Source organism: Pundamilia nyererei, unplaced genomic scaffold (assembly GCF_000239375.1).
Source record: "Pundamilia nyererei isolate P.nyererei 1_Seehausen unplaced genomic scaffold, PunNye1.0 scaffold00202, whole genome shotgun sequence".
NCBI lineage: Eukaryota > Metazoa > Chordata > Actinopteri > Cichliformes > Cichlidae > Pundamilia > Pundamilia nyererei.
The window spans coordinates 509,015-530,904 of NW_005187603.1; the positions used below are offsets into that span (position 1 = coordinate 509,015).

The 21,890-nt window shown below is 48.4% G+C and overlaps 1 protein-coding gene and 1 pseudogene across 1 annotated transcript in view; both read right to left on the reverse strand.

Annotated features, from left to right (window-relative positions):
- Nucleotides 1-978: 978 nt before the first annotated feature.
- On the reverse strand, nt 979-2,667 carry LOC102213801 (nuclear factor 7, brain-like; annotated as a pseudogene).
- Nucleotides 2,668-5,760: 3,093 nt separating this feature from the next.
- Nucleotides 5,761-21,890, reverse strand: part of LOC102200334 (CASK interacting protein 2) — a 23,420-nt gene continuing 7,290 nt past the window's right edge. The window contains exons 8-17 of the mRNA XM_013914519.1: nt 21,614-21,688; nt 20,303-20,433; nt 18,609-18,675; nt 13,348-13,445; nt 13,007-13,117; nt 11,768-11,869; nt 11,539-11,677; nt 9,791-11,458; nt 8,461-8,743; nt 5,761-8,246 (exon numbers count right to left, since the gene is read on the reverse strand). Coding sequence (XP_013769973.1) covers nt 8,150-8,246; nt 8,461-8,743; nt 9,791-11,458; nt 11,539-11,677; nt 11,768-11,869; nt 13,007-13,117; nt 13,348-13,445; nt 18,609-18,675; nt 20,303-20,433; nt 21,614-21,688 — 2,771 coding nt within the window. The 3' untranslated portion in view covers nt 5,761-8,149. The remainder of the gene's footprint in view (nt 8,247-8,460; nt 8,744-9,790; nt 11,459-11,538; nt 11,678-11,767; nt 11,870-13,006; nt 13,118-13,347; nt 13,446-18,608; nt 18,676-20,302; nt 20,434-21,613; nt 21,689-21,890) is intronic.

Consider the following 21,890-nt stretch of genomic DNA (forward strand, 5'->3'; position numbering starts at 1 on the left):
ATCCCTGGCTGCATGCCAAATATCCTTGGGCAAGATACTAACCCCATGTTTGCCTACTGGTGGTGGTCAGAGGGCCCGGTGGCGCCAGTGTCCAGCAGCCTCGCCTCTGTCAGTGCGCCCCAGGGTGGCTGTGGCTACAATGTAGCTGCCATCACCAGTGTGTGAATGTAGTGTGAAGCACTTTGGGGTCCATAGGGACAAAGTAAAGCGCTGTACAAATGCAGGCCATTTACTTTAGTCTCATGAACAACATCAACTGATTGTTATTTACTAGCTAATCTTAAATGACTGTTCAGCACAGAAATGAAGCCCAACAATCATGTTTACAGTCCCGTGGTCTCAGCCTCAGATACTCAACTAAAGTGATGTCATGACAAAAATGATTGACCAACAAAACATGTTTCTCCTTCATTTCTGTCACACAAAGCTGTATGTAACGTGTCTCGCCGTTAGTATCATGGTTGCTAGGCAACCTGAACAGCGCGACGAAGCGTAGACCGTCCCATTTCACAAGCCTCTCACTTCCGCACTTCTCGTACTTATAGTACGCACCGTACGTAGTACGCGTAGTGCGCGTACTTCAAGCATGCAGACCCTGAATTGGGACACAGCCGAGGTAACAAGGGAAGGTGAAAAATGTGGGGAACAAACACAGCTGAAACTAATCAAGGGTGATGTGACAAGAAAAGTAATACGGGGAACAAACACAGAAGAAAACAGCTAGCAACTTAAAAAAGCAAACTCAATGATGGTGTTGGAACCATCGGCAGGTCTGCAGTCGTGGGTGAAGATACAAGGGGACATGGGGTTAGGGTCAAGGAACGAAATATAAGACATAACTATAAACCAGAGTACAAAATTTAGTGAACTCAAAAGAAGAAAGTAAAACTAAAAATATTATCATAAAGAACCCGTACAGAGGATCAGAACAATCAACATAAATTAAAAATTACAAACACAATGCAGTTAACAACTCTATAGAGGGGAAGAGGAAACAGAGAACCAGAAGACAACTAAAAAGCCCAAAACCAAACAGATTAAATCCAAATTTATCATCACGTCTTAAATTGGCTGTTTTGAATTCCTCACTTTAGCAGGAAAGTCAGGAGCCTGTTTTGTCACACACACCTTCATCGGTAACACCTGCACTGTGGTGCAATACTTACAGTCACCTTCAACAAGAGGAAACATCCTCTCAGTGAAGGTGTGTGTGAAGGTGTGTACGTGTGTGTCAGTGTCAAGATCAGAGAACGACAGCTTCCCTCCGTCCCAGTCCAGAGTCACTCTGATCCTCTGGAGCTTCCTCCTTACTGGGAGAAAAGACACCGGAGCTGGTGGTGCCCATTCATAATATCGATCATTTTGATGCCCTATTTCCAGAAATCCAGATTGTATGTGTCCCTTTCTCTGACAGGACTCTGCTGACACACCTGTTATCCACAGTTTGCTGTCTCCAACCTGAACGTCCCAGCTGTGAGTCCCTGACTTAAAGCCTTCAGAGCCCAGGACAGCACAGCTGTCTCCATCAAACCTCTCGGAATTATCAGGAAGCTGCTGCCTCTCTCCTGTTCTAAAGCTGCTCAGATCTTCAGACAGGAGGACTTCAGGGTGAGCGGTGTTAGGGTCCAGGATCGCCGGCGTGTAGGACACCAAGTCCTTCATCTTGTTCCAGATGTTGAAGGTCAGGTTGCCCAGGTGTTTGGCCTGGTCTATCAGAGCTCCTGAGGGCAGCTGTGGATCATCCAGCAGGGGGCAGCGCTGGACTCTTTCCACTGCAGCCTTGTAGTTGTGCAGGAACGAGACGTCTTCAGCTCTCAGCTCCTCCTCTGTGGCTCTGACTGTGTCTGAAAGCTGCTATCTCTCTGCTCAGAGCCTCCACCCTCTCCTCCATCCTCCCTCTCCTCTGCTCCTCTTCCTCCCTCAGTGCAGCCAGCTTGGCCTCCTCTTCTCCTTCTAGAAACTGGTGAAGTTTCTTAAACTGCTCCTTAATCTGCCTCCCTGTGCGTCGGGCCTGGGCCTTAATGTGTTCTGCTGTTTGGTCAAACTTCACTTTGACTTCTTCACAGACCTTTAACTTCTTCTTTACGGGCTCCAGAGCTTCCCGAAGCTTGTGCTTGTGTTGTCGTGCAGCTTCATCGATGGGTCTGAATCTGTGCTTGTTGTGTTTGTCAGAGTCTCTGCAGACGACACACACTGGCTGCTGATGGTCCAAACAGAAGAGTCTGAGTTTCTCAGAGTGCAGACTGCAGAGACCCTCTGAAGCTCGCTGATCTCTCTGCTGTAGGAAGGACTCACACAGGTTCTTTAAAGCCAGGTTACGAGGTGGATCGTCCCTTGAAGATCTTCTCCTGCAAACTGGACACTTGTGTGTTAAGTCTGCTCTCCACCAGCTCTTCAGACAGTCTGTACAGAAGCTGTGGCCGCATGACAGAACAACAGGATCTGAGAAGATGTTCTGACACACCGAGCAGTTAAGATCCTTGTCTGATCCGGAAGCCATCGAGTTTGTGAATGAAGCTGAAAACAGGAAGTACAGTCAGTCCTGGTTCTCCTTCTCCTCTTCACTGAAACGTCCTCTGAGTCGTATGTTTAGACTAACTTACTTTCAGTGTGGCTGTTGTTGTCTTTGTGTCCTGCAGCTGGACTCGCTCAGAGGAAGCTGGTACTTTGGTCTGATGGTGTATGTGTGTCTCTTTAGTCAGGAACAATAGCAAGGTGTTTCCTAGTTTCTTTCAAGTGAGTCAGTGGGGGGCGGGGCTTTGTCAGAACTCCTCAGGTAAGATGTTTTTCACAGAGTACAAAAGCCGACCTGTCAGCCGTTGGAAACTGTAAAACAGGTTTGTCCAAATTTCATCAGGACAGTCTCAACTTTAGAAGTTTATTCAATGAGGATAACAAAGTTCTGACTGATACTGTGAAGATTTGAAGTTTAGTCCTGTAACATTTGTACGTTGGCTTCACATTCAAAAAAGCAAATTTCTAATCTCAAAACTTCAGAGGGCTCATTTATTTCAGGTGTGCAGTAAGGAAAGAAGCTCCACGAAGTTTGAGTTCATAGGAACATGTGTTGGTAATATTTACATTCTGTGTTAAGAGGCAGATGTGACCAGTGCAACATAGAATAGAATAGAATAGAATAGAATAGAATAGAATAGCCCTTTATTGTCAATGTACAATGAAATTACTCCACAGAATAAGAATAAAGCACAGATTGGAGAGCAAAGAGAAGACTCGGTCAGAGTAGAGTCGGTGTGGGAGTCACCTGAGAGCTGAGGGTTACTCACACCATGGCTCAGATTGGTGAGGTGGGTGGGCAGGATGTGTGTTTGTGTGTCTGTGCCGTGACCAGAGGGCAGTAGGTGAAACAGGTGGTGGGCGGGGTGCGAGGGGTCACCTGTGATGGCCCTGGTTTACCTGAGACAGGAGGATCTGATCATGGCCTCCAGGGCTGGCAGAGGGCAGTCAGTGATGTTTTGGGGTGCTGTTAATGACCCTCTGTGCAGCCTTCCTGTTCTCAGTCGTGGCCCCTGAGTACCAAACTCGCTCTCCACTGAGGAGCTGTAGCAGGTCAGCAGCAGCTTCAGGTCCAGGTTATTCTTCCTCAGGACATGGAGGAACTGCAGCCACTGCTGGGCGTTCTTTACCAGGGTGATGGTGCTGTGGGTCCAGGTGAGATCAGCAGACATGTGGATCCTCAGAAACCTGAAGGTGGAGACAGATTCCACCTGTTCTCCATGTATAATGAGAGGGAGTGGACCTGTCTGTGCCTCCTGATGGCCGCTAACTTTCTGCTTCTTAATTCAGATCAAACTGAGGTTATTGTACTCGGCCCTGAAAAGCCTAGAAATATGGTATCTAAGCAGATTCTTACTCTGGATGGCATTACCTTGGCCTCCAGTAACACTGTGAGGAACCTTGGAGTCATTTTTGACCAGGACATGTCCTTCAACACACATATTAAACAAATATGTAAGACTGTGTTCTTCCATTCCCATGATGCACTGGGTATTTCTTCTTCACTCACTATGTATTAACAGACCTCTCTGCATTGAATCATATCTGTTATTAACCTCTATCTCTCTTCCACAGCATGTCTTTATCCTGTCTTCCTTCTCTCTCTCCAACCAATCACAGCAGATGGCCCCGCCCCTCCCTGAGCCTGGTTCTGCTGGAGGTTTCTTCCTGTTAAAAGGGAGTTTTTCCTTCCCACTGTCGCCAAGGTGCTGCTCATAGGGGTCATATGATTGTTGGGTTTTTCTCTGTAGCGCTATATAAATAAAATTGAATTGAATTGAATCTTCCATGATGTTCTCTCTCCTACAGCGTTGGTTACAATTACACAAGTATGACCAATTATGTAAATTAGGCGATGACATCATTTAGCGACTTCTAGTGACTTTTAGGACAGCCAATAGCGATTTTCCTTACTGAGGAGTTGGTAACTCTGATGGGGTGGTCTGCGCTTTCTTGGCCGACTCGCCTGTGGGGTGGGTTGGCCCCCATTGCAATGTCTGGTCTGCACCTGGGGAGCTCGTGGGTGCCTGCAGTACCACTAGATCGGGTGCCCTGGACTCGGTGGGGCTCTGGGTGTTGTGGGGCTCTGGGTGTTGTCGTTGTGGGCCCTAAGCCGACTTTTTCCCACCATCTGGTGGGGTGTTAGGAATAAACAATAGGGGTGACTTCTCAGCCAATCATTTGCTGGCTCTCTAAGGGTACTCCACTATCTCCTGGTCTTACTATTCCCACCCCCTACATTTGACCTAAACTCCTTCCAAATAACAGGGAGAACAAATTTTAACACAAAAATGCTCCTGACTGCTGCGAGACTGCCGTAGTGTTTAATTTACACAGTGAATGAAACTCTCTAATGTACAAAGATCTGCACAAGCTCTCTTAACAGCAGACACACAAATTTACTCCAATTTCACTTTTTGAGTTAGGATTTTCACACACAAAAAACAAACACTGAAACACCCACTGTTGGGGAGAGGGTCATCTGGTGGTTAGGAGCCTCTCGGCCTGGGGCTCGGTCACTCAGGCACAGCTGGCTGCCGGCGGAGCTCACGGGCGCGTCACTGCAACCCCCCCAGGCTTCTGCTCCGCGGCTGCTGAGTGAGCCCTCATCTGGGACTCTCCTCAGCTCTTTCTGGGACAGTGGCGCGGCTGCCCCTCTGTTGGTCTTCCTTGGTCTCTTGTGTTCTGGGGGCCTCTGGATGTCTGGAGTTTTGATCTCCTCCATAGCTCAAAAAATTTAAGACTTTTAACTCCATTTTTCTGTTTTAATGAAGCCCCCCCCCCATGGTCATTCATCCGGGGTTTCTCTGTGAATATCACAGTCGTGCTCGCTGCTCGCTCAGAGTTGAAGTTTAATTTTTCGCTGTAGAAACTTTTCTTCCCACAGAGTGAACAGCAGACGCTAATGTTTTCGTCACTTTTTATGCAATCAAACTCAAAGTAATGTGATTACTTCCACGCTTTAAACGCTGCACGGTCGTACTCTCTCCATCACTCCATATTATCTGTTGTTGATCTGCACGTCTGTTGCTGCCACGGACGCCACACGCTCGTACGTCATTATCATGAGACACACAAACAAAAGCACGGTTCAGTAACGCAGCGTGCCTACGGGAAAGTAACAGTAATCTAATTTATTTTTTGCAATAGTAATCCCTTACTTTACTTGTTGCGTGAAAAAGTAATCGGCCCATCTGTGGTGAAGCTGTGTGTCAGTGTCACAAGTACGAGTAAAGAAACCCCAAATCAGGACAGTATGTATATTTAATGGTTACACAAACAGCTCAGAGGACAAAAGAACAACCAAACAAAAGCAGCAGCGCACACACACACACATCATCCAGCTCAACAACACACTACACTTACATTACATATTCACTGTTTCTGGAGATTACTTTGGAAGATCGTGTTTCAGTGATTCTAACATGTTTTAAGCTGTGATATAAAACATTGATGGACAATAGCAGGTTGTATGAAAGACTTAAAAATGATTGCTACAATGTTAAAAGGTGACATGTCATAACAGATGCACTATGGTTAATGTGGGGACTCCTCAGGGAAGCCTCCTGGGTCCTCTTTATTTGCCCTGTACAGTCAAATACCTGAAAATACAGCTGCATGACCTTCTGTGCTGATGATATCCAGCTTTATATGTGTGTGTAACACCTGCTGAGGATGTTAGTACTAGTGCTTCATAAATAGCTATGCTAAACTTCAAACACCACCTTAAAACCTGTTTTGTTACTGGCCCCGAATGGAGTATTTGCCAGTAAACCAGCCACAGTGGGAACGTTGCTTTGATTTCAAACACGTTTCAGCAAAACTTTTATATCACAGGCGCTAACCTTTTAAGATTGACCAATGAACAAAACAGAAGTGGTACTGCTGCCGTCTGTTTGGCCAGCTGAGATGGAAATCTTAGTCTGGCACATTGGGAACAGGAGGCATGGAGCAGCCATGCATACGGGGATTTTCCTGAGAATCACAAATCCAAAGCAGAGCATCTCATTCACACAGACCACACAACGACAGGACAACAACAGACAGCGCACAAATGCCACAGAGCAAGCATGGCATGCAGTATCCATACCCTGCAGGCTGGACATGAAAATAACATTTCAGAAGCATCTTACAATAACGAGGGTAACAGCTGCAAATTTCACTCATTTTCTTTTAAAGGAAATGTTTATGAAAATCTGTACAGACCTTTGGTTGGATATGCACTCCTGTATATACCTCTACTGGTGTACAATATACATATTTCAATGACTCTAATTTAAATACTAATTTGGCTAAAATGAATATAAAAAATAACATGTGTGTATATAAGTGTCTCATGCTGTGGTCAGCTGTCCACACGTGAAATGAGCTTAATATGCTTTTCTTCCCTTTGAACAAACAACACAGTCGAGCACTTTTACAGGTTTTCATAAACACAGAGTAGAAAAGGTTTTGAACCATCGCAGACACAACTTATTACACAGGGTTAATATCTGTATAAAATAGATTTCTTTAAATATTACAAAGGTTAGATTTGACATGGTTCCACAGTAAAAACAGTCGAAGACCATCCAGGTTTTGTTTCAGCAGCAAGAAAACAAAGTACGATAACTACAGAAACTCAGGTTACAACAGTGACAGGTCTTCAGCACAGTCGAAGTAAAAGAGCAGAAACTTCAGTCTGTTTGCATATAAAGTCATATTTAAACGGTCACTTGAAAATACATTTTAAAAGTTTACACTTACTGATCGGCAACCTCATAGGCGGCACATGTTGACGATACGTGTTGTCCACGTTACTGGAAACTCGAAATGTCCCAGAAACCAAAACTAGGAGCTAAAAGAGGCAAAAAGTTCCAGAGATGGTGCCAGCGCTTTCTGACAGAAGCTGCCACAAAAACCGAGGACGTGTTTTATAACGCAGTGCCACTGATGCTGGTTCAAAAAAGGAAAAGGCATCAGCTTCCCTGCAGCAACACAGTCAATAGTCTCTTTTCCCGCATACAGTCGGTGGGTGTGCCGTTGCTTAGTTTGGGCCCTCTGATGATTCAAGTGCCTGATTTGGAAATGTTTGCTCTGGTAGTGCGAACCTCGGGTTAATGGAAGGCCACTGAATGAAAGCGTTGGTTTCTGAGCTCACCTCGTCTCTGCCTGCCGAAGTCTCCATCACGTAAGAGTCAAAGTACTGTTTTTACTCCTCGATGAGTTTCCAACATTTATTCAGTATCCAAACAGCAAAAATGGTACCAACCATTATTTCATACATGCAGTCATAGTTCATCATCCTGACTGGTAACCAGTATTATGGTCTGTAGTAGGTCTTTTATCAGGAAGCTGCAGGAAGCTGGCCAGCGGGCGATGGCGAGACTTTTGTGCCCTTTGATGTCCGAAGCATAAAAACTCATGTTACAGTATTCATGTTTAACAGTGATATAATATTCAGCTCAGGGTTTCTGCTGAGACACTAAAGAGCCGCGCCGACCTGCAACCAGAGACCAGACACAGCTGAGAAATGTAGACGACTCCGTTTGACTAAGTGCTGGTGTTCAGGCGGAGGCAGTAGCTCCTCCCACTGGGCAGGCCTTCTTAATCCATATGTCACTTCCTGAGGTTTACGTTGGGCTTCCTGTTTATGTCAGTCCAACATGGCGTCCAGCTGGTCGGCCAGGTCATCGAACATGTTGCCGATGTCGTCCAAAATGGTTCCTGCAGACCTCACTTGGTTCGGTCCACTGGTGTTAAAGAATGAGACACAAATGTACATTACTTATGATGCAAACACAGAAGAGAAGAAAGCTTCCATACAGTCTGAAAGCTGCTGTGACACCAGATAACTACCAAAGTAAGGTCCAAACGAAATGCTTCAGTTGCTGTGGGAAGGGCAGCCATGCTGGGGAAAATGAGTCGACTGTGATTTTGACCTGACCCTCAGGTGGGTGATCTTACCTGTCAGAGCTGTTCTCCACGTTCAGTTTTCTCTCGACGTCTTTTAGAGCTGCTGCCAGAGACGTGCTGGTCTGATCCAGTCTCTGCTGAGCCACCTCCACCCCCACGGACGGCTCAGGGGGAAGACCTGGACCCAATGCATATATGTGAGACCTCCCAGCTGCCAGAGACGGGCTCTGGGGGGCCTTAGCGGATGGAGCTGGAGGCCCGCGGGCGGGTGAGGATGGAGAGGTGAAGGCCAGACTTTGAACCACACTGACGGTCACAGTAGGAGACGACAGTCCTGCAGAAGAAGATATCCATACAGTAAAACACCAACAAGTGCCAAGTGAAGATTGAGACGTGTCAACCTACAAGTCAAGTTGCATCCTTTCATCCATCCATGATGCACTGAGCATTTCTTATCTGTTATTAACCTCTGTCTCTCTTCCACAGCATGTCTTTATCCTGTCTTCCTTCTCTCTCCCCAACCAATCACAGCAGATGGCCCCGCCCCTCCCTGAACCGGAGGTTTCTTCCTGTTAAAAGGGAGTTTTTCCTTCCCACTGTCGCCAAAGTGCTGCTCATAGGGGGTCATATGACTGTTGGGTTTTCTCTGTATGTGTTATTGTAGGGTCTACTGTACAATATAAAGAGCCGTGAGGCGACTGTTGTTGTGATTTGTTGCTGTATAAATAAAATGTAATTGAATTGAATCATGCATCCATTCTAATCTTCCTTTCCATCTCAAGTTCCACCATCACTGACAAACACGACTGAGATACTTCTATCTAGCAAATCTGCAAATTTGTAATAGTACCAAGTTAGAGAGGCAAGGCTTAGCTGATCTGCATGTGCAGAGGCGAGAGTGTGGATATTTGGTGAAAAGATGATGAAGATGGAGCTGCCAGGTAGGAAAAAAAGAGGAAGACGTGCAGAGGGTTAGCATGACAGAAGAGGATGCTGGGATAGAGGCAGATGGTCCACTGTGGAGACCACTAAAGGGAGCACCCAAAAGAAAAAGAACCAAGACCCAGGAAAGCGTCTAAGTCCAACTCAAAAAGTCCAAAGCCCAAAAGTCCCAGTCTCAAGCTCTGTCTAGAAATAAAAGACTCAAAGTAACTAGAACATGCCCCTACTCCAAGCCCAGAGCCAAAGTTCCAGTTTCTCTTTCATCCAAGTGAAACCAGAGGGCGTAGTAACAGATCACAAGTCAAAGAAAGTAGGACTCGCATGTTTCATCTACAGTCAAATCAGAATTCAGTCAGTTACTGAGCCCACATTTCCTTAAGAAGCAGAATCTGCGGGTTTTATAATGTCACAGCGTATCAGTGAGGTGTGAGTCTCTTACCCTGTGAAGCCAGCAGACTGTGCCGGACAGGTTTGGGGGCGACAGCAGGTTTAGGGGAGAGAGGAGGTTTAATGGGGGAACCGGTTGCTGGACTGGCTGGCCTCTCCACGCTGGTCTCACTGATTCTCAGACTGACCTCCGGGTTCAGGGATGGAGGCCTGCTGCTGTCAGACTCGGGCTCGGTGGCCCCTGCTCCCTCTCTGCTGGGGGACCCTCCTCCCTGCTCCTTGTCTTTGGGTTTGTGTCGGCGCTTCACCGTGTCCGACTCTTTCAGATTAAACTCCAGCACCTCCAGATTTTTGGCCGCTGGCTTATCAGGAGGCTCCAGCACGGCCTCAGCCCTGGGCGGACCTGGAGCTTTGGGCCTCTGTTTGATGGTCAGGTTGCCCTCTTCGGCGAAGGGGATGCACTCGCTGGAGCTGTTTTGAGGTGACGAGGAGCGTTCCAGTCCATGACCGTTTGACTCTTCTTCCTCGGAGTCCGATTTGACCCCTCGGTCCTGCTTGGTGCTGCCGTTGTTCTCGGTGGAAACACACTGGCTCTTCACCCTCCTCCTTACTCCTGCAACCTCGGAGCTGAGGGAGGGAGATGGAGCCTCGTGCCGCACAATATCTGGTGTGGAGCTGCTCTTCCCCTCTGCGCCGCTTTCCAGGGACGCTGCGATGCTGCGCACGCTCCCCGGACTATCAGTCACTACGCCGCCAGTGGACGAAGTCGTGCTGCTGTCGCTCAGCTCGCCACTGGTGGTGCTGCTCACTGAGCTCAGTCTCTTTGGGGGAGGAGGAGGGGGACCTTTTTTCCGGGCACGGACAGCAAACGACTGACTGCGTCCCACGCTGCCATTTTTGTCTGGACTTGGCTGCAGTCGAGCCAGCTGGTGGCGGCCGGGCTTGCGCGTTAAAGTGGCGTAAGATGGCACGTTTCCAGCACGCATCAGCTCCTCATCGTCCTCATCGGGCTCTCCGTCTGACAGAGCGTAGCGGGTGATGGTCTGGGTGCGCTTGTTGGGTGGTGTCAGGGTCATAGCGTGGTTCTGGTGCCTGGGAGACGAGTTCAGGTCTGCAGAACCGCACTGAGAGTGCAGGTAACTGAACCCCTTCAGGGTTGGGGAGCCGTGAGGGGAGGAGCCTTGGGATCCAGGCAGTTTGGGCTTTGCGGGGATGGCCGGGTACTTGAACACAGTGGCCGTACCCAGAGGAACCTGTTTTGGCAGAGGCTGCTGCTGTAGGGGCCTCTGGTCCCATCCCTCAGGAAGATTCCTCTCCTTGGCGGGGCTGCCCTCCAGGCTCTCCTGGGACCAGTTCTGGGGGGTGATGGAGGCTGTAGGAGGCTCCTGTGAGCGTCCAGAACCTCTGGACCGGGTGTCAATGCTCTCCTGGCTCTGGGACATCCCCACCGCATTCTTGATGGCCAAACCTTCCTCGCAGTCTCCATAGTGGCTTGACATTGCTGTCTGCAGCTCGGCGCTCAGCTCGCTGTCCTGGAAGGTCAGCATCTTCGGGGTGTGAGGTGAAGAGCATTCGCTGCCAGCATCGGCCTCAATGGCGACCAGGTGAAGGGCTCCGGGACCTTTGCGTCGCAGCGTGCCTTGGCCTGATTCAGCCTGAAGGATCGCTCTCTGGATGTCACACAGCTTCTTAACTGCCAACATCAGCTTCTTCTGGTGGCCTGGAAGCAAATTGACTTATCAGACTCAAAACGCAGACAGAAACACAGTCCACAAACTCAAAGATCCAACGAGTCCTCACCCAGCTTGGTGATGCCGATCTCCTGCAGATCCTCCCAGGTGAGGTCTTTGACGATGCTGATGGAGTCATAGCCATTTTCTGAGAGTTTTTTGTGGTACTGCGGGAGGCCGATGGCACTGAGCCACTCGCAGAGATCAGACTGTGAGAAAAGGCCACGTGAGTTGGATCAGGTGAAAAGTATTGAGCTTATTATGCAGCAGTGTGTGCACGAAACAGCGGACAGTCTTACTGGGATGTACTCTGGCAGCCACTCGGGGATGTTCAGGTTGTTGATCTCAATGGAGATTTTCTTGCGGTGTCCTGGTTTGGTCACTCCGATGGCCGTGAGATCCTGCACACATTAAACATCAGTGAGTCACCACACGCCACACGCAGAGCCGCAAAGTCCTGCGACTGCATCTGAGACTGAGTTTATATCAGTGGTTTACAGTCAGCGTGACACGGGTCAATACTTCACTGGATTATTCAGTTAATCACAAAGAAGAATCCGTCTATGAAAAAAGGTTCTGTAATTTGTAAGTTTTTACATTGTGTCAAGAATGTTTTCGAATTATGAAATACTCTTTAACTTTCACTGATCTTTAGATCATTTTAAACCGGAATAAATAGTGAATTGAATGTGAGTGTGAATGGTTGTCTGTCCCTGTGTGTTGGCCCTGCGACAGACTGGCGACCTGTCCAGGGTGCACCCTGCCTCTCGCCCTATGACAGCTGGGATAGGCTCCAGCGCCCCCTGCGCCCCTGAAAAGGATAAGCGGAAGCGAATGGATGGATGAATTTACACATTTACAAACGTTTCGCTTCTAATTTTTCTTTCTAACATTTATAAAAAGTTCTGTCACCACTGTGATGTCACCTGTTGGTTTTTGAAGCTTGTGAGCTTTTTTTCGGAAACAGAAACCTTTGGACAACAAGCGGCGTGGATCTGGAAAATTATTTTTTCATGACATCTAATAGAATTCTAGAATTTTATTATATTTTATGAAGGAGGAAGTCATCTACATAAATCAAACAGTTTGTGTATCAGGCTGTAAACACGTTTGTTTCAGCTGTAAAGTTTTAACATGGGAGTTTATGGGGACTGACTCACTGCTGCCCCTCCTGGGTGTTGGAGAAACTGCAGCTTTTGGTGGTTCAGCGCTAGCCTCATTTTATCAGCTCCGGAGGTTGTCATTTAAGTGAAATCACAATGCCACAATGAGTGTAAAAAGAAAACGCAGAAGTCATGGGAGAAGAGTACAAGGATCTAAAACCTGCAGGGTGTGTTCAGGTCATTGTGAATCAGGTCCAAGTGTGCTGGGACCTGTTTATGTCAGGGCTCCTCTTAGATGGAGATGCAGTTTGTTTTTCTTTGGGTTGGTTCTGATGCAGTGGGTCTAAATTTGTGTCATCCTATGTTGATACTGAGGGCGGATGACTTCAACAGAAGTTGTGCAGTTCTTTTTTTAATAAAGGAGTGAAGGGTCACCTCAGGGGTCATCCTGCTGATGGTTGGTACATCATATCCAGCGTTCAGGAAGTTTCCGGTGTACTGCTCGAGCTGGAACTCACTCAGCCACTGATAGATGGCTTCTGCATCCTAAAACACACACAGACATTAATTCATCAGGTGATACACGCAAGTAAGATCTTACTTCTTTTAGTTACAGCTTTTAAATAGAACCAGAGGCCAGCTCAGAGGAATCAGGTTTATGTAAACTCTGTTTGTTAAACCTGCTTTCTGGAACTTTCCCACGCTGATGTGCAAATTATTGTGATGCAAAACAAAAACTAACAGCATGAAGTTGGTTTTAAAGTGCTGCTTTTTACCTTCCCATCCAGCAGCTGCTGAGGACGAACAAACTGCTGGGAGAAGCTCTGCTCTGCAGGTCTCTGCACCGTCACTGTCTGCCTCCGAGGAGTCCCGCCTACACGAAGGAGATGATCAACGCAGATCAAACACACCTTAGATATTATTTACTGCAGCACCTCAAAGTGACAGGAGGTAAAATAAGGCAGGAAATGGAACGGAAGGACCAATGTATGCTGCTGCAGAACATATCTCTGCTTCACAGATGGTGCATTACGACTTTTATCGTAATTTCAGATGTGATTTAAGACCAGTGTTGGGAAGATTACTTTTAAAATGTATTCCACTACAGATTACAGATTACATGGCCCAAAATGTATTTTGTAACATATTCGGTTACATTACTCAATGAGAGTAACATATTCTGAATAATTTGGATTACTTAATATATTATCATGCTTTTTACAACTATATGAAAGTACTATGCCCCTCTGCGAATCGCTACCTTATCGCGGTGGAGGGGTTTGTGTGTCCCAGGGATCCCAGGGGCTATGTTTTCTGGTGGCTAGCCCCCTGGTAGGGTCTCCCATGGCAAACTGGTCCTGGGTGAGGGACCAGACAAAGAGTGATTTAGGAGATCCCTATGAAAATACCACCAAGGGAACAGTTCACCCTGCCCGGGATAGGGTTACCGGGGCCCCACCCTGGAGCCAAGCCCAGGGAGGGTACCCGAGGGCGAGCGTCTGATGGCCAGGCCTTAGTCTATGGGGCCCGGCTGGGTACAGCCCGAAAAAGGGAGATGGGCCCATCTTTCTGCAGGCCCACCACCGCACGACTCACCGTAGGGGTCGGGTGCAATGTGAGTCGGGTGGCAGCCAAAAGTGGAGGCCCTGGCGGACCGATTCCCGGCTACAAAGACTGGCAACTGGGACATAGAATGTCATCTCTCTGGTGGGCAAAAAGCCCGAGTTAGTGCGTGAGGTTGAGAGGTACCAGCTAGATACAGTCGGGCTCACCTCAACGCATGGCCTGGGCTCTGGAACCAGTCTCCTGTAAAGGGGCTGGACTCTGTCTCGGTCTGGAGTTGGCCCTGGTGAGAGGCGTCGGGCTGGGGTGGGTATCTTGTTATCCCCTCGGCTTGCTGCTGGTATATTGGGGTTTCTCCCAGTGGACGAGAGGGTTTGTTCCCTTCTCCTTCGGGTCGGGGAACGGGTCTGACTGTCATCTGTGCTTATGTGCCGAGTGGCAGTTCAGAGTACCCAGCCTTTTTGGAGTCCCTGGTTGGGGCACTGGAGGCAGCTCCCCCTGGGGACTCTGTTGTCCTACTGGGAGACTTCAGTGCTCACGTGGGCAACGACAGTGAGACCTGGAAGAGTGTGATTGGGAGGAATGGCCTCCCGGATCTGAACCCGAGCGGTGTTTTGTTACTGGACTTCTGTGCAAACCAGTTTGGCCATAACGAACACCATGTTCGAACATAAGAGTGTCCATAAGTGCACGCTGCACCAAGAAACTCTAGGCCACAGGTAGATGATCCATTTTGTAATCCCATCACCAGACCTGAGGCCTTATGTTTTGCACACTCATCATCATCATCACTCAGGTAAAGAGAGGGGCTGAGCCGTCAACTGATCAACACCTGGTGGTGAGTTGGATCAGGTGGCGAGGGAGGACACTGGACAGACCTGGCGCGCCCAAACGTACAGTAAGGGTGTGCTGGGAACGTCTAGCAGAGGCCCCGGTCCGCGAGATCTTGAACTCACACCTCCGGCAGAGCTTCAACAGCATTCTGAGGGAGACTGGGGACATTGAGTCCGAATGGACCATGTTCAGCACCTCCATTGCTGAAGCCGCTGCACTTAGCTGCGGGTGCAAGGTAGTTGGTGCCTGTCATGGTGGTAATCCCCGAACCAAATGGTGGACACCAGAGGTGAAGGGAGCCACCAAGCTGAAGAAGGAGTGCTAGCGGGCTTGGTTAGCCTGTGGAACTCCGGAGGCAGCTGATAGGTACTGACAGGCCAAGCAGAATGCAGCGGGGGGTGGCAGAAGCAAAAACTCGGGTGTGGGAGGAGTTTGGAGAGGCCATGGAAAAAAAGACTTTGGGACTGACTCGAAGAGATTCTGGCAAACTGTCCGGCGACTCAGGAGGGGAAAGTGGTGCTCTACCTGTATTGTGTATAGTGCGAGTGGAGTGCTGCTGACTTCGACTGAGAAAATTGTCAGGCGGTGGAAGGAATACTTCGAGGATCTCCTCAATCCCACTGGCACGTCTTCCATGGTGGAAGCAGAGTCTGGGGACGAAGGGGATGACCCACCAATCTCTGGGGGCGAGGTCACTGAGGCAGTTAAACAACTTCTTGGTGGCAGAGCCCCTGGGGAGGACGAGGTCCGCCCCGAGTTCCTGAAGGCTCTGGATGTTGTAGGGCTGTCTTGGTTGACAGGTCTCTGTGATGTTGCGTGGAGATCAGGGGCAGTACAACTAGACTGGCAGACCAGAGAGGTGGTCCCCATCTTTAAGAAAGGGGACCGGAGGGTGTGTTCCAACTACAGGGGAATCACACTCCTCAGCCTCCCTGGGAAAGTCTATGCCAGGGTGCTGGAAAGGAGAGTTTGTCCGCTAGTCGAACCTCGGATACAGGAGGAACAATGCGGTTTTCGCCCTGGTTGTGGAACACTGGACCAGCTCTTTATCCTCTTGGCGCATGGGAGTTTGCACAACCAGTCTACATGTGTTTTGTGGACTTGGAGAAGGCATTCGACCGTGTCCCTCAGGGGGGTTCTGTGGGGAGTGCTCCGGGAGTATGGGGTGTTTGGCCATTCAGTCCTTATACGACCATTGGAAGAGCTTGGTCCCCATAGCCGGCAATAAATTGGACTTGTTCCTAGTGGGTGATGGGCTCCGCCAGGGCTGCCCTTTGTCACCGATTCTGTTCGTAGTTTTTATGGACAGAATTTCTAGGCGTAGCCAAGTGGCGGAAGGCTTTCACTTGGGTGGTCTCAGGATCTCATCTCTGCTTTTTGCAGATGATGTGGTCCTGTTGGCTTCATCAAGTGATGGCCTCCAGTTTGCCTTGGAATGGTTCGCAGCTGAGTGTGAAGAGGTGGGAATGACAATCAGCACCTCCAAATCTGAGGCCATGGTCCTCAGCCGGAAAAGGGTGGAGTGCCCATTCCGGGTCAGGGATGAGTTCCTGCCCCAAGTGGAGGAGTTCAAGTATCTCGGGGTCTTGATCACGAGTGATGGGAGAAGGGAGCGGGAGATCGACAGACGGATTGGTGCAGCGGCTGCAGTGATGCGGACGCTGTACTGGTCTGTTGTGGTGAAGAGGGAGCTGAGTGTAAAAGCGAAGCTCTCAATTTACCGGTCGACGTACCCTCACCTATGGTCACGAGCTGTAGGTAGTGACTGAAAGAACGAGATCGCGGATACAAGCGGCGGAAATGAGCTTCCTCCGAAGGGTGGCTGGCCTCTCCCTTAGAGATAGGGTGAGAAGTTCGGCCATTCGGAAGGGGCTCAGAGTAGAGCAGCTGCTGCTCCACATTGTAAGGAGCCAGTTGAGGTGTTTCAGGCATCTGACAAGGATGCCTCCTGGGCGAGGTTTTCCGGGCATGTCCCACTGGGAGGAGGGCCCGGGGCAGACCCAGGACACGCTGGAGAGATTATATCTCTCGGCTGGCCTGGGAACGCCTTGATGTTCCCCCGGATAAGCTGGAGGAGGTGGCTGGGGAGAAGGAGATCTGGGCTTCTCTGCTTGGGCTGCTGCCCCGCGACCCGGCCCCCGGATAAGCGGAAGAAAAGGGATGGATGGATGGATGTACTATTGCTGTGTGATTTATTACTATTGCTGAAGGTTGCTCGCCATACCAATATCAACTAGATTTTTAAATCTTAATATAAAATGAGTAACAGTAAGGTGGGCATTAGGTAAGGCTGCACTTTTTGCAGCGATCTCGTATAGAAAAATATTTCTGTATCAGTAATATGTTTTCTTTTTGTCTGTTAATAATCATGTGGAACTGCACATGATTATTTGCAGCTAGCAGGTTGTTAATGCTATCCATCAAGTCTAAAAACAGCATGTTAATACGTGGAGATCCTGAAGGCTGAAAGTGTTCTAACATCTCAGCTGTTTGTTTTTATTCAGGCATACATGTGTACTATGTTTATTAAGAGAGATTAAGCTTGTGTTTCTGTCATGTAGTGATTGTGCTTAACTGTATGAAGGTTATTGGACATTATGAAACAGATGATACATAAAAGCAAATCTTGCCAAAGTGCTTAAAATACTTCTTGAAATTACCTTTTTTTTCTTAAAGAAATCTACTACATCATTAGTAAGTTTTATGTCATGTGTAATTTCCATTGCAAATATTAATCACAGTTAAATTAAGAGGGGATGGAGCTGTGATGTCATCAAGTACACTGCCGTTCCAATTGTGGAAAGATTGCGCTGTGTTCTCAGGAAATCTTGAGTATTTACAAACAGTCTAACAGTCTATGATCTAACCTCAGCTAACGCCAGCTAATAATGTTAGCTCGGTGGAGAGTAGCCTTCATTAATAGTAATAAGAAAAATCACACAGCAATAGAACATCGAAGATACTGAATCCAATTCTTCTTAAGGAGTGGTGTTGGAAATTCCAAGTAAGAATTCCTGCCCGTGCACTGCTGGCTCTGTTGTGCTGGCTCCGGGTCCATTGCGTAACTGACACTATTAACAGGACGCTTACATTAGAGCCTCTTATTGAGTGTTTTGTTTGGGTTTTCAGCAATCAGAATCAGTGTATTAATCCCAGAAGGAAATTGAGTAAAGTGCCGCAGGTCTTACTTGAACACGGGCCGGCCGCTCTCAGCTATGCACCATATGCTTGCATGCTCATCCAACTGACCTACACCTACCCTCCACTGCATTTAATCACCAAAATTGGAGAAAGCATAGAGAGGGGATAGCCTAACATATGAAACAGGAAATGACCGCCGAGTATTCTATTTATTTCAACAAAGTAACTGTATTCTGATTACCACCTATTTAAACGGTAACTGTAAGGGAATACTCATATTTTGTATTTTAAATATGTAACACCAGTACATGTATTCTGTTACTCCCCAACACTGTTCAACACACAGACAGTCGCAGCAGATGGCCCCGCCCCTCCCTGAGCCTCAGGTTACTTCCTCTTATAAGGGGTTTTTTCTGCTCATAGGGGGTCATATGATTTTGGGGTTTTTCTCTGTGTGTATTATTGTAATATAATGAATTGAATTGAACTGAATAGGTACCTGCAGGATGATCGGCCGGCCTGCCAAAGTCTGCAGACTGCCCTGGATCAACAGCAGAGGGCGCCGCCTGCACATAAAAACATGTAAAACAGTCAGCGAGCAGCACAGAGCTTCACATCAACACACAAAAGAAAATAATTTAGAAGAAAAACTATAAATGCAAAGGCAAATCTGTGCAAATCGTGACACATGAGAGATTTCAGCAAATCTTTAGGTCAGTTTAGGAGCTTTTACTGAGTCTGACTCTCAGGTATTCAAATCATTAATGTGATAAGCATTTTGGATTAACAGGCTTCTCCCTTATGAGTCCAATTTTCTCTAACCCTTTTTTTCAGCTATCATTATCTGATCCTATATTTCGAGATTGGCATGACAGGGGCATTACATGTTTCAATGATCTGTTTTTTGACAATACCTTTGCGTCTTTTGCTCAGCTTTCTGAAAAGTTTAATCTCCCACGTACACATCTTTGCAGATATGTGCAGATCAGACATTTCCTTCAATCTCAGATTCCAAATTTCCCAGTAGCTCCAGCTGCAAGCCCAGGGGATATGCACCTTACTCTAGTTCCAACACGTAAAGGGTTTATCTCTTATCTATGACAGGCTGGTGAGCATGAACGTTTCCTCGATAGATTGGATTAAAACGGCCTGGGAACAAGATTTAAATCAGTCATTGTCTATGGAGACACGAGACTTAATACTCACGTTAACTCCACGTCCCTATGTGCCGCCACTGTCTTTTACAATTTAAGGTCGTGCATAGGTTCCATCTCTCCAAAGTCAAACTATCTCGTACGTATCCGAATGTTGACCCCTCTTGTGATAAGTGTGGGAGTGCGGAGGCTTCCCTTATCCATATGTTCTGGGCGTGCCCTAGCCTGGAGAGATATATTTCAAACCTTGTCCCTAACTCTTGGACACCATATGGATCCTAACCCATTAGTTGCTCTTTTTGGCACCACCGGGGAGGCTGATGCACGGTTGACCTCGTCACAGCGTTGCACGCTCTCCTTCGCCTCCCTTGTAGCTAGACGTACAATCCTACTAAGATGGAGGGCTGCCCCTTTGCCCAGCCAGGCTCAATGGCTGAGGGACCTTATGTATTATCCCAGCCTTGAAAAGATCCGGTATGCGATTAGTAATAACAGCGGCAAGTTTTACAAGGTGTGGGGGCGATTCCTGAAACACTTTTCCAGCCTTGGAATCCGACTTCCAGCATTACTCAGTAAATCCTCCCCCCTTCTTCTTCTTTTGTAAACTGATAAAAGCAATAATAAGACATGTGAGCGTTCACTCAGTTCAAGTCAAATATGAAATGTTTCCATCCACAGTGCAGTGATAACTTCTCACAGGGCAGAACTGAAAACACAAGCTGTCTGTAGCATCTGCAGCCATCAGATGTACTCGGCGTGTCAGGAGTCACATGTCATTTCCTCATCTAATTCTGTGTTTCACGTGATTCGTGACACCCGAGCTTACCGAGGTCTGTTTATGTAAACTCCTAAATCCTTTTCCAGAAATCAATAAAAGTGTGTTTCAGGGGGTCAAAGGTCACAGTGGGGCTGTGGTAGTGAAACCGACTCAGTCAAAACATTTCTGTATTCAAATCAGAGACTCGCCCAGATTAAAGTTTCCAAATCTGAGAAACGGGCTCAAAAAAAGGTGCTTATGTGTCCACGTGCATCGCTGTACCTTGTTGTCATGGTGACTGGCGTGGTGCTGCAGTCCGTTGGGGGCGTGGCTGCTCTCAGTGCTCTGCCCGCTGCCGGCGCTGCGGGTGCTGCCCACGCTGCCGGTGCTCCCGACGCTGTTTCTGTCTCCAGCTGCAAACCAAAAACACGGCAATGAACAAACCCGCCAGCCACCATCAACGCACGTCAGGCTGGAGGAAGCTGGAGGAGATGGGGGGTGGCGGACGGGATGCGTGGGAGCACAGCTGCAGGCACGAGTCTGACCGGGAAGCTGCTCGTGCAACATCTACCTGAGCTGCACGAGCAGCTGGAAAGCTTCTCAATCGACCCGGAATCACGTCAGGATCAAAAGATTCTCCCGCTGATCCGCCGCCGCTGAGAGAAAAGCATCGAATCATGCACAACATTTCCTCAAACACACCTGATCCGTGCTCACAAACGCAGCTCTGCAAACTCCCCTGTGGGAGCCCGACGCTCAGAGCGCGAGTTCAGGCTGAAGCAGGCGACACAGCGCATCATTCAGAGTGTTTGGACCCGACACACCAGGACGACTCTCCCGCCTTTTCTTTAACGGCTGGTTTCACACAACTGGCGTGACGAGCGGCGAGGGGACTAAAGGATGTATCTGCATTTAGTTTTGAGTGCTGTGAGGTAAAGTCTCAGCTGCAGCAGGTCTGAAAGACAGGACTGACCATCTCATTCAGTCATACATTGGAGCGGTGGAGGTTTCTCTCACTCGTACAGGTTAGGGTCGCCTGAGCCGCTGAAGCTGGACGTAACTGGACTTTGTTTCAGGTTCCTGAAGATGTTTCAGCTGCCATCTTGAAACGTGTTCAAGAACCTAAAAAGTCCAGCTGCGATCAGCAGACCACCACGTCTCAAACTTCCTAAACTCTTAGATTATTTCAAAGTGTGTTTTGAGCCAGGAACAGCCTTTTAGCTCTGAGCACGCTCACCTCACTGTTGAAAAGATTGAACTTTCTGCTACTGAGCACTAAAGCTCAACATCTGAAGCCAACTTCCTGTTTGCTTTCTCTGGGAGCTTCCCCTCTCAAACAGACTCGGCATCATGGTGGAAGTGATAGCACTGGTGACATCAGAGGGCGCGAACAGACGTACAAACGATTATTCGACAACATGAAGCAACTTGAGACATCACGAGGAGGCCCGAGGTAAAGCCAGGCAGCAGCGCCCTGAGACTGAGTGAGGGGCGTTTGGCGGTCTTGGTGTGTGGGGTCCTGATGCAGAGCGTTGAGCGGAGCAGCTTCAGAGCAGCCGGGGAGGAAGAGCTGACGTTAGTGGGGGCTCTTACCATGACACGAGTCCCTGAGAACCCAGATGTCCTCGAAGGGACACCCAGACTGAGACAGACGGCTCGGAGACGAACCTATCAGACACAGAGACTCGGATGGACCTGGTTCTGTCAGGGAAGGGGGGGGGGCTGACTGAGGGGGTGGGCTGAGGTGCAGGACACAGGTCAGGGTTCAAGCTACAGTCACACCTGTGCAGGTGAGTGATGAGTCACCTCAAAGACACGGTGACACGCACACACACACACACACACACACACGCACGCACGCACACACACA